Source organism: Hyla sarda, chromosome 8 (genome assembly GCF_029499605.1).
Source record: "Hyla sarda isolate aHylSar1 chromosome 8, aHylSar1.hap1, whole genome shotgun sequence".
In the NCBI taxonomy this organism is placed as follows: Eukaryota; Metazoa; Chordata; class Amphibia; order Anura; family Hylidae; genus Hyla; species Hyla sarda.
Genome location: NC_079196.1, coordinates 231,941,425 through 231,954,515, shown reverse-complemented (window position 1 = coordinate 231,954,515; position 13,091 = coordinate 231,941,425). Strand labels below are relative to the sequence as shown.

The 13,091-nt window shown below is 43.3% G+C and overlaps 1 protein-coding gene across 3 annotated transcripts in view; it reads left to right on the top strand.

Annotated features, from left to right (window-relative positions):
- The window catches only part of LOC130284324 (uncharacterized), a 40,416-nt gene extending 28,539 nt beyond the window's left edge, over positions 1 to 11,877 (top strand). For 2 of the 3 annotated variants that reach the window (XM_056534567.1, XM_056534565.1), the window contains exons 10-16: positions 7,584 to 7,612; positions 7,688 to 7,744; positions 8,189 to 8,260; positions 8,606 to 8,671; positions 8,791 to 8,880; positions 8,958 to 9,035; positions 11,625 to 11,877. In XM_056534567.1, the coding sequence (XP_056390542.1) occupies positions 7,584 to 7,612; positions 7,688 to 7,744; positions 8,189 to 8,260; positions 8,606 to 8,671; positions 8,791 to 8,880; positions 8,958 to 9,020 (377 nt within the window). In that variant the 3' untranslated portion in view covers positions 9,021 to 9,035; positions 11,625 to 11,877. The remainder of the gene's footprint in view (positions 1 to 7,583; positions 7,613 to 7,687; positions 7,745 to 8,188; positions 8,261 to 8,605; positions 8,672 to 8,790; positions 8,881 to 8,957; positions 9,036 to 11,624) is intronic. The other variant, XM_056534566.1, reaches the window with a different exon arrangement.
- The last annotated feature ends 1,214 nt before the right edge of the window (positions 11,878 to 13,091 follow it).

Here is a 13,091-nt window from a genome sequence, read left to right as displayed (position 1 = left end):
TCTGGATTAATAAGATGGATTCTCCCAGATAAGAGAAGAATAATCAGAGCATCGGCTCCATTAGTCGTCAGACCCTCTCACTGGGTATTTGTAGAATCTTCCCCAATACTCCCGGGTATCAGAAGAATTCTTACCCCCATCGTAATGTCTTATAAACTGTGTAATGTCTGTGCGCCCGATGGAGAAGGATCTGCCTCCTGTTTGTATTGTGTCACATTAAACATACATTGAAGCTACTTCTGGTCTAAGCTCGTGGCATCCAAACGCTCCTTCACCTTACACTGGTTAAAGGGGTACTCTTACCCTAAGACATCTTATCCCCTTTCCAAAGTCACGACTCCGCCCCCGTGTGACGTCACGCCCCATCCCCTCAATGCAAGTCTATGGGAGGGGGCTTGACGCCCGTCACGCCCCCTCCCATAGACTTGCATTGAGGGGGTGGGGCGTGAAGTCACACGGGGGGCGGAGTCGTGACATCACGATACTCCATCCCCGTGGTGGGGAGGCATAACACTAAGAGCCTCCAGTGCTTCCAGCAGTGCTTACAGGTGGGTGCTGAACCCAGCGGTGGGACCACCGCGATCAGACATCTTATCCCCTATCCTTTGGATGTGGGGTAAGATGTCTTGGGGCCGGAGTACCCCTTCAATATGGAATCACCATGGAGGGTCCCTAAGGGAGCATTTACACTACGTTTGGGCATATGACTGCCAGATCCAGCGGGAACATTTGAAATACCGCCGGCTGCCGTATCCCTGCCGGAACCCGCGCCGTATCCCTTTCATTTAAATGAGCCAGGGCGGAGTCAGTTTGTACCATATCAGTTATATTGTCGGACTGAAAACCGTGGCAGACCATGTTTTTTTTTTTTAGTCCAGCAGAAAAACTGAATACGGCACAAAAATGTGTCACAATCTGATTTCGGCCGGCTTATTTAAATGAATGTGAGGCGAAGCGGGTCTGGCATCCGTGTGCCCAAAACGTAGTGGGAATGTAGCCTTACACTGTGTATTTCTAATGTATCACTGTAGAACCCACTGACTGTAAAGCTTTGAGTATATTGTCCCTATAGGACAGCACATCCTTAAAGGGGTACTCTGCCCCTAGACACCTTATCCCCTATCCAAAGGGGATAAGATTGTGACATCACAACACACCCCCTCCATTCATGTTTATGGGAGGGGGGGTGTGACGGCCATCATGCCCCTTCCCATAGACATGAATGGAGGGGGCATGGTGTGACGTCACGATCACAGCCACCGGAACCCAACTTCTGAACATAATGTTCAGAGCGCTGGGTGCATGCACGATGACTGTGGGGGTCCCAGCTGCCGAACCATGTGATCAGACATCTTATTCCCTATCCATTGGATAGGGGATTAGATGTCTAGGGGTGGAGTACCCCTTTAAATAAACTAATCGCAATGCGGACGGACAATGAGTGTGCATGCAGTCGTAGACTGACCCTCCATTATACAGGACCATCACATTTGTCCATGCAATGGAGCTATAAATACAATGACTTATCCAAAATGATGTCTGTCGTATTCATACAATCATTCAATACAATTGGGTCCAGCCAACCAATCAGAAAGTGATTTAACAGATGCATTTTAGCTTCTTCCTTGGTCACTGGTAATTGTTGGGATATGGTTGATTTCACCTAAAAAAGTGAGGGAACTGTGTGATTTCAGATATGGTCTGATACCTCACTGAACAGGTAGGGCTGAATAAATTGGGGTACGATACATCTGCCAGGAAGTAAGGCTGACTAATGTCATGGAGAACAATCAATAAGGCAAAGAGATTGGCTGGGTGGAGAATGTTATCTCACAGAGGAGGCAAGGCTGACTAGCTAGGTGGGGTACATGACCTCATTGAGGAGGTACGGATGGACATCTTGGTAGAGTATGGTGCCTCATCTAGGAGGCAAGGCTGACTAGCTAGGTGGGGTACATGACCTCATTGAGGAGGCACGGATGGACATCTTGGTAGAGTATGGTGCCTCATCTAGGAGGCAAGGCTGACTAGCTAGGTGGGGTACATGACCTCATTGAGGAGGCACGGATGGACATCTTGGTAGAGTATGGTGCCTCATCTAGGAGGCAAGGCTGACTAGCTAGGTGGGGTATGACACCGTACTGAGGAGTTGGCCTGACTTATCTGGTGAAGAACAATACATTATGGGAAAGATAAGGCTGAATAATTGGGTGGAGTACGATACATCATTGAAGAGGTAAAGATGGACATCTTGGTAGAGTATGGTGCCTGTCGAGGAGGTAATCTAAAAGCAAATGTAAGAGCGCTCCATGGTGTATTAAAAGAGATATAAAAAGACAAAGAGGGAAGGCATGAAAGCCGCTCACCCCCGGTGGTTGTGTGCACAACAATGGTAGGCACATAAATGTAAGCGAGTGATCCGCTGCCCTCCGGCTGGTGTAGTCACAAGGAGTAGTTGGGCTTCAAGCAGGACGCCGACTCCACGAGGTGCAGGACACACTCCGAGGACGACCAGGCAAAACAAAGGTAGTTTATTCCCAAGATGCAACGCGTTTCACTGCAGTTCACACAGCTTTATAAGGCATAACACAAGGGGGTAAAGTGCTTATTTATAGGGACAATTAACCCCGTCACTGAAAGTGCAGGGGGTAATAACACAGTAATCCAAAAGATTGATTAAAATACACAATAAATGTATAAAAATATATTTAAAAAAAAGTATAAAAAAAACACAATATAACGAGAGAAAACCAAAAATAAGAGAAAAAATTAAAAAAAGACATACGGTGCGAAAACAGTCAGGAAACACAAGTGCGCAAGTGCCGCAATATCGCATCGGGTGTCCCGAAACGAACGAATGTTCTCTATAGTCTCATTCAGACCATGTGGTACCAAAGTAGACAACTTAAATATCCAGAATGATTTGCAGTTTATAAGGCATTGAAAACGATTAGGGGAATCATCAGGTATTGTATCAATAATTATACGTAAAGAAGACGTCTTTTTATGGATTACAGAAAAATGTCTGGAGACACTATGTAGTGCGAAGCGTTTTTTTTATATTAGACTTATGCTCGCACATCCGAGAACGCACAGTCTGAATAGTGCGTCCAATGTATTGAAGATGACGACTACAGGATAATAAAACAAACGTATATTGTGTGTCGCAATTCAAAGAATGAGTTATAGAGAACGTCTTCTCAATTTTATATGATTCAAATCTATCACTATGATAATATCAAGAATCATGCAGATAACACACAGGACATACACAGAGGCGATGCGTTTCGGCCGGTGGCACCGGCCGAAACGCGTCACCTCTGTGTATGTCCTGCATGTTATCTGCATGATACAATAAAGCCGCATATCTGTGAGAATCTGCGCTGGACCCTTTTCTTGTTCTTGATTGCTACAAGGTGAATCCGCACCTGTCCGTGCTGCAGCGAGTCTATGCCGGGTGAGCTGATCCTACTCTTCCTTTACTATTGACTATGATAATATGACCAATCGTATTACAGCATAAACAACCGTTTTTATTAAAGGGGAACAACCTTTTAATATCGGACTAGAGGGTAAATTCATTAGACTAGTCTTCTTAAATCTATTAGGGGCTAGAATATTGTGTAGATTTTTTGACCTCCTAAATGTTATACCTGGGGTGCTTGGTACTAAGTCTTTCAATATTGGATCACTCCGAACAATGCGCCAATTACATTTAGAAATTATAATTTGTAATAAAACTATATTTAAATCGATTATCTATATCATTTTTATTTACTTGTTTTTTTTGTATTTTTCTTCCTACTGTTTTGTTCCTCATTATTCTTTTTCTCAGGGTTAACCAAATCTAATAGTTTCATGTCTTTTACTTTTTGATAAGTTTTGGTCAGTAATCCCTCAGGATACCCCCTGGCTGAAAAGTGTTCCATAAGGAGGGCCACCTGATCGAAAAAATCTGAATCTAAAGTGCAGTTTTTACGTATCCTAAGATATTGCCCATAGGGAACGCCTTTCAGCCAATTGGGGTAATGGGCATTATTATAATCAAGGAAGCTATTGACGTCCACAGATTTAAAGTGGGTTTTCGTATGAATACTACTAGCTGAATTCTGAATTTTCAAGTCTAAAAACTGTATATTTACTGTAGAGAAATGTAAATGCCCATGTGGGGGAATTTAGATAGTTGAAAAATTCCCTATCTTGTAACTCGGTCCCTGTCCAAATAAAAAAATACATCATCTATAAAACGACGGAAAAATGAAATGTATGGAGAATAGATCAGAGAAAAGTAAATAAAAATGATATAGATAATCGATTTAAATATAATTTTATTACAAACTATTATTGTGGAGCAAAATAAATAAAAAACATTTCTAAATGTAATTGGCGCATTATTCGGAGTGATCCAATATTGAAAGACTCAGTACCAAGCACCCCAGGTATAACATTTAGGAGGTCAAAAAATCTACACAATATTCTAGCCCCTAATAGATTAAAGAAGACTAGTCTAATGAATTTACCCTCTAGACCGATATTAAACGGTTGCTCCCCTCGTAATAAAAACGGTTGTTTATGCTGTAATATGATTGGTCATATTATCATAGTGATAGATTTGAATCATATCAAACTCATATCAGACGTTCTCTATAACTCATTCTTTGAATTGCGACACACAATATAAGTTTTTTTTTATTATCCTGTAGTCGTCATCTTCAATACATTGGACGCACTATTCAGACTGTGCGTTCTCGGATGTGCGAGCATAAGTCTAATATAAAATACCGCTTCACACTACATAGTGTCTCCAGACATTTTTCTGTAATCCATAAAAATGACGTCTTCTTTATGTTTAATTATTCTTGAAACATTACCTGATGATTCCCCTAATCGTTTTCAACGCCTTATAAACCGCGAATCATTCTGGATATTTAAGTTGTCTACTTTGGTACCGCATGGTCTGAATGAGACTATAGAGAACGTTCGTTTGTTTTGGGACACCCGATGCGATATTGCGGCTCATAGCTGAGTTCACACACTTGCGCACTTGTGTTTCCTGGCCGTTTTTGCACCGTACGTCTTTTTTTAATAAATTTTTTTCACTTATTTTTCTTTTTCTCTTTTTTGCTTGTTATATTGTATTTTTTCATACTTTTTTTTTTAAATATATCTTTATACATATATTGTATATTTGAATCACTCTTTTGGTATATTGTGTTATTACCCCCTGCACTGCACTTTCAGTGAAAGGGTTAATTGTTGTCCCTATAAATAAGCTTTCTACGCCCTTGTGTTATGCCTGATGAAGCTGCGGAACTGCAGTGAAACGCGTTGCATCTTGGGAATAAACTACCTTTGATTTACCTGGTCGTCCTCTGAGTGTGTCCTGCGCCTCGTGGAGCCGGCGTCCAGCTTGAAGCCCAACTACTCCTTGTCTCTAGGAGGTTAGGCTGACTAGCTGGGTGGGGATGTTACCTCACTGAGGAGGTAAGCATGACTATCTTGGTGGGGTATATGACTTCACTGAGGAGGTAAGGATGACTATCTTGGTGGGGTACATGACTTCATTGAGGTAAGGATGACTATCTTGGTGGGGTATATGACGTCATTGAGGAGGTAAGGATGACTATCTTGGTGGGGTATATGATGTCATTGAGGAGGTAAGGATGACTATCTTGGTGGGGTATATGACATCATTGAGGAGGTAAGGATGATTATCTTGGTGTGGTATATGACTTCATTGAGGAGGTAAGGATGACTATCTTGGTGGGGTATATGACGTCATTGAGGAGGTAAGGATGTCTATCTTGGTGGGGTATATGCCTTAATTGAGGAAGTAAGGATGACTATCTTGGTGGGGTATATGACTTCATTGAGGAGGTAAGGATGGCTATCTTGGTGGGGTATATGACTTCATTGAGGAGGTAAGGGTGACTATCTTGGTGGGGTATATGACTTCATTGAGGAGGTAAGGATGACTATCTTGGTGGGGTATATGACTTCATTGAGGAGGTAAGGATGACTATCTTGGTGGGGTATATGACGTCATTGAGGAGGTAAGGATGACTATCTTGGTGGGGTATATGACTTCATTGAGGAGGTAAGGATGACTATCTTGGTGGGGTATATGACTTCATTGAGGAGGTAAGGATGACTATCTTGGTGGGGTATATGACGTCATTGAGGATGTAAGGATGACTATCTTGGTGGGGTACATGATGTCATTGAGGAGGTAAGGATGACTATCTTGGTGGGGTATATGATGTCATTGAGGAGGTAAGGATGACTATCTTGGTGGGGTATATGACGTCATTGAGGAGGTAAGGATGACTATCTTGGTGGGGTATATGACGTCATTGAGGAGGTAAGGATGACTATCTTGGTGGGGTATATGACGTCATTGAGGAGGTAAGGATGACTATCTTGGTGGGGTATATGACGTCATTGAGGATGTAAGGATGACTATCTTGGTGGGGTATATGACGTCATTGAGGAGGTAAGGATGACCATCTTGGTGTGGTATATGACGTAATTGAGGAAGTAAGGATGACTATCTTGGTGGGGTATATGACTTCATTGAGGAGGTAAGGATGACCATCTTGGTGGGGTATATGACGTCATTGAGGAGGTAAGGATGACCATCTTGGTGGGGTATATGACGTCATTGAGGAGGTAAGGATGACTATCTTGGTGGGGTATATGACGTAATTGAGGAGGTAAGGATGACCATCTTGGTGGGGTATATGACTTCATGAGGAGGTAAGGATGGCTATCTTGGTGGGGTATATGACATCATTGAGGAGGTAAGGGTGACTATCTTGGTGGGGTATATGACATCATTGAGGAGGTAAGGATGACTATCTTGGTGGGGTATATGACTTCATTGAGGAGGTAAGGATGACTATCTTGGTGGGGTATATGACGTCATTGAGGAGGTAAGGATGACTATCTTGGTGGGGTATATGACGTCATTGAGGAGGTAAGGATGACTATCTTGGTGGGGTATATGACTTCATTGAGGAGGTAAGGATGACTATCTTGGTGGGGTATATGACATCATTGAGGAGGTAAGGATGGCTATCTTGGTGGGGTATATGACTTCATTGAGGAGGTAAGGATGACTATCTTGGTGGGGTATATGACGTCATTGAGGAGGTAAGGGTGACTATCTTGGTGGGGTATATGACGTCATTGAGGAGGTAAGGATGACTATCTTAGTGGGGTATATGACTTCATGAGGAGGTAAGGATGGCTATCTTGGTGGGGTATATGACATCATTGAGGAGGTAAGGGTGACTATCTTGGTGGGGTATATGATGTCATTGAGGAGGTAAGGATGGCTATCTTGGTGGGGTATATGACATCATTGAGGAGGTAAGGGTGACTATCTTGGTGGGGTATATGATGTCATTGAGGAGGTAAGGATGGCTATCTTGGTGGGGTATATGACGTCATTGAGGAGGTAAGGATGACTATCTTGGTGGGGTATATGACGTCATTGAGGAGGTAAGGATGGCGATGGATCACAATTCTTTTTCATGGTCCTGTTGATGAAATAAATGACCCCAATCTCTTGTCCCCTTCAGGGTCGGTGAGTGGCGTTGTATCTGATCTGGTAAGTGTATGGCCATGTGATACTCCTCGTGATGCCGTTGTCTTGTGATACCGATGGATTGTTTCTTGTGCTCAGGTCTTGCTCTTCTTGGTCGTGGTGCCCTGGTTCTACTTCATCTATAACCTCTACCATGTAAGGAACTTTCTACTTTTTTTTCTTTTTTTTTTTGTGCTCCTCAATAGATACTTTATGGCGGGAGGTCAGTTCTTACACATTTAGCCTCATCTGTATACACCAAAACAACAGTACACTAACAATATGATGCAGTGAAAAATACCAATCTTTATTAGCCAGACAAATATAAAACAAATACAACAAACCTATAATAAAATGGCGCCAGTACACTGAACGCATACATGAGTGACCTCTGAATAGACAAAGAAGAAGCAAATAGTAAAGTGAAGCTACACAAGTAAAGCGGAAATCAAACAACACAAAAGACAAGAACTGTAGACACCGCCTAAAAATAATTATAAAAACACATGTATGTGACATGAATATAACGCACGACGTTCCGCTGTTGGGTGCTTCGTCATCGATCATTGATCCTCTCTTTTTTTTTGTTGCCATTTTTAGATTATTTTATTGATCACAACAAACCTGAACGGATCCTTTCTTGTGTATTACGCCATTTGTTCTTCGAATCATGTGAGTAACAGAAAAAGCTATGCGTCCAGGCTTAGATACAATGATACCTACAGACATTAGATACATATATACCCCCCTCTTCCTCTGGATAATCTCGCCGTGGATATACTGTATATGTGTCAGCATCCAGTGTACAGGGCTGTGTATATTTGTCCATGTATATTGTATGTAGTGTATATTGTGGTGGGGGGACCTGCCTGGCTCTACATATTGGGGTCTATGGGATATATTGTGATGTTTATAACAAGTCTCGGCCCCTGACCTCCCCAATGACTGACCTGCGTTTTTAGGGGAGACATTTTCTTTTCTTATTTTTATTACACCTGGTCTAATTTCGCCTCCCAGTGCGACTCTGTGCTTCCATCTACGTATCCCATCCAGAGGCAAAGAAACCTATGGAGGAAAAGGAAGGTAGGTGGGGGTCATGATTATTATTGAATCAAGGGATGAAGCTGCCAGAAGTAGAAGGGCACGCACTTTACAGAACAGAGGGCCATGTCTCATCACCATTAGGGCCTTTTGTCTTACAGGGTGCCCCCATGGTGGGACTGGCTGCTGTCCTGGTGCTGATGGTGGTGGAACTGTCCTCCCTGTATTGGGTGACATCACATATGGACATGGTAAGTTGTCCGTACCCTTCGGCCCCACCATGAATCTTCACCCTCTCTTCAATAACACGGCTCTACCTTCTCTATAGGTCTTGCTTATTGCACAGTCACTTGGGACCGGAGTGTTCATCCTTAAGATGTCCTTGCCTTGACCAAAGATCAGCCAGGTACGTAACCTTTATGGTGCGCTGTAAGAATCACCCCTCACCAGGCTTTTCTTTTTGCTCTCTGGTATGGTAAGATTTACAGTCTTGGGCCAATGAGCAGCCAGGAAGGGTTATTTCAGGCATCTAGAGCCTTCCAGCCCTTGCTGATGATTTTACTTTGCCCTTTTCTTTTCCCTCTTGTCTGTGCACACTTGTACGGTGTATATATCTTGGCTTATTAGTTCAGTCATGTTTAGCTTTTACCTTGTATTAGTGACTTGTTCCTTGTATTTTGGATTGTGTTCACACCTGTTTCGGTGTTGTTCTGTATCTTGACCAATGTTTGGATCTGTTTTATATTTTGTATTCTTCCATGTTTGATGTTTGGTTTTGAAGTTAACCCTATTCCTCTTATAGCTATTTCCTTTCTTGAGCTTGGGTACTGTATATAGTCGAGTATAAGCCGACCCAAATATAAGCCGAGGCCCCTAATTTTACCACAAAAACCCAGGAAGTTATTGACTCGACTATAAGCCTAGGCTGGGAAATACATCATCCCCCCCATGTAATCATCCAGACCCCCATCATTAACACCCCCCCCTCTTCATCATCACTGCCTGTCAATCCCTTCATCAGTGGTCTTCAACCTGTGGACCTCCAGATGTTGCAAAACTACAACTCCCAGCATGCCCGGACAGCCATCGGCTGTCCGGACATGCTGGGTGTTGTAGTTTTGAAACCTTTGGAGGTCTGCAGGTTGAAGACCACTACGGCCTTCGTCAACATCCTGCCCCCCCCCCCCCCCTTCTGTTTTGTACTCACCTCCACACAGCGGGAAGTTAGGGTGAGCTAGTCCGGGCCATCTATGCTGCAGGGACCGTCCGGTGGGGATGGTTAATCGTTGCAGGCTGTCCATTTTCACTGGGGGGACCTCTTCTCCGCGCTTCGGGCCCGGACTAGTGCATTGCCTTGACGACAACGCACAGGGACGTTGCGCATGAACGTCCCTGTGCGTCGTCGTCAAGGCAACGTCACTACTCCGGGGCCGGGCGCGAAGCGCGGAGAAGAGGCCCCCCACCGGTGAAAATGGACAGCCTGCAACGACTAACCCTCCCCACCGGACGGTCCCTGCAGCAGAGATGGCCCGGACCAGCTCACCCTAATTTCCCGCCTAGGGGAGGTGAGTTGTAGTTTTGCAATATCTGGAGGTCCGCAGGTTAAAGACCACTGATGAAGTGATTGACAGGTGGAGAGTTCACTCGAGTATAAGCCGAGGGGGGCGTTTTCAGCATGAAAAATCTTATACTCAAGTATATACGGTAGTTTTCTAACCTAAGAGTTAGTTTGGTCCATGTTCAGACCTGTTGTTCCTTGTGTGTTTTTGTATCACTTCTTGTTATTCAGTATTTGGCTATCCTTAATCTATATAGTGTCTGACTTCAGTTTTCCTGTTGATCCCCGGCATTCCTGGTTATTCTCGCCATTAGAAATGTTCCAGTTATCCTGTCTTGTTCCTATATTCATATGTGACGTTTCTCTTGCCTTGGTCCTAAGGCTGTTATCTGTATACTATATACCTGCTGCTGATGTTTATTATTTTGCAATCCTGAGATTATTCAGTATGCTGGTTCTGGTTTCCTTTCTTTGTTAACTTGTAACCTTTTGCATCCTGTGTCCCCGACTTTGCACAGTTCCTGCTTGTTGTTTTGACCTTGACGTCCCTGCACTTTAGTTAGTGTATGGATTGTCTCCAAGTTGTAGAGCAACTTTTCAGGGTGGCTTTACAAGTAGGCAGGGAAAGGGGTTCTGGGTAAAGCTCTGGGCTCACTTATTTCCTGCTCTATAGGACGCAATTACAAGACATGTGCATCCTATTCTTATCAGATCTGAGTAGGAAGAGCAATGTCACATGTAAGAATGAATATAAGGAAAGCGACGTGACCTCAGATGGCAGCAGAGGGCTCCTCCCTCTAAAAAGCATAGGAAGACAAACACAGCGCCCCCATTGGTTGTTATTTGAAATGACTACATTTACTTTGCTCTAGTTGAGATGTTTCTTTGTCTGGAGGGGACGCTTTTTCAAATTATGTCCTAAAAAAGGTGAAAAAGGAGAACTCCGTAAAAATGTTAATTTCTCATATATGCCCATGCTTCCAGAATAAAAATAATCTTTGATTTACCTTTCCCCGCTATCCTGTTGTGGCTTGAATCGGTCTCCTGTCTTCTTCCCTATTTTGGTGCCCGACACATCACACCACGTTCAGCTAATTGCTGGCCGCAGTGATGTCCAGCCTCGGCCGGTGATAGGCTGCGCGGCAATGGGATGTAACTGGCGGTGGACACCGGGAAGAAGACTGAAGCCGGAGGACGGAAGACCGATTCCAGCAGTATTGGGGAAGCGGCTCAAAGTAAGTCAAAGTTTTTTTTTTTATTATTCTGGCAGTCCGGACATTTAGGAGAAATAATAATTTTCACCTGAATTTCATCTTAAGTGCTGTACACATCCTACTGCCAACTTATAGACCGATCCCATCCCCCGTGCTCTGTCCTGTCATATAAAGACTATGACTCCCAATGTGAGATGATTCATATTTTATTTTTTCTTCTCAGGAAACGCCAGGAAAATTATCCAAAGATCAGAACCTCAGTGAATTGTATGCAGCCTCGTGCGGAATAATGGGAACCATTATAGAGTCCAATATTACACTTGTTTTCATCCCCTGACACCCCAGAACCATTCCTGCTCACCCCATTTCATTACGCAATTACCTCTCTTCTTACAGCTTTTGCTTCAAAAGGGAATTGTTTTATACAATTATTATGTACACGACAATGTGTGAATTTTGTAAAAAATAAAATGTACAATGTAACAGATTTCGTATTATTTTCCATAGGTGGCGCTATTCTAGAAGAGGGAAGCAGTATAATAGTAACTATATCCTTATACGTGTAACAGTTGTGTCTGCCTTAGTTTCTGGCAGCAGTTCTAACTCCTCCTGATTTCAGCTGCAGCATCACTTGTTGCCATGACAACGCCCGGGAAAATCAGGGGGTGTGGAGGACGAGCCAGTGGTATCCGCCCTTGACATCCACACCCTCCTGAGTTGTGCTATTTAAAACTCAAAATGTCCTTTGCCTGTGATAGAGATTTCTTCTTGTCACTGACTTTGTACCTGCTGTATTCTTGCATTATTGCCTTGGCTTGTGACCTGACTACTCTTTTGTTTCCTGATTCTGTACCTTGCCCCTTTATTGATTTTGACTTGGCTTCCCTGACTTCTCTTTACCTGTCTGTTTGTTCTTTCACTGTGTTTTTTGATGACTACTTGGTTTGTGTCTGTTTTAATCCACTTTGCCCTGACATAGTAACTAACCTCAGTTTGTTTTATTGTGTTTTATATTCCTACACAATTTTCTAAGAGTAACGACCATGAGCAAAATGGGGGTCAGTCTTGAGAGTAGATCATCAAATAGACAGGGTCAAGGGTTACCCTAGGGCTGCAATTACCCCTGCCTAACATGACATTATCATAGGACCATCTGCTATCCAAGAATTATGGATGCAATGTCAGCCATGTTACATCATATGTGGGGACTGACCCCGCTGGTCCACAATTTAGGGTGTTCAGGATGATAAAACTTTCCAGGCCCCTGTACCTCCTGTTGTTACAGCTGCTTAACCCAAATATAAGTTACCAGGCAGTTTTTTTTATTTTTATTTTTGAAGACCATAAACAGTTTTTCGTGATGGCTGTAAAATATATTATTGTTTGAAGCCTCAATAAGTTGGTACTGAGGCCCAGAAGATGGGAATTGTACTGTTTCTCCTCCAAGGAGACCCCAGAAGTGAGTTTTCTCTCCCACTTGATGCTCCTGAGTTGATGCCTGTGGATGTATTCTGACCTGGAAAAAGTTAACAAAAGCCAAGACTCTTCCTAGAGCTGCTACCCCGCCAAAATCAGGGGAGAACGGTCTTTGCTAGGCAGGTGACCAAGAACCCAATGGTTAATCTGAATCTGATCAAGCTTCAAATATCCTGTGTGCAGATGGGAGAAACTTCCAGAAGGTCCAGAACCA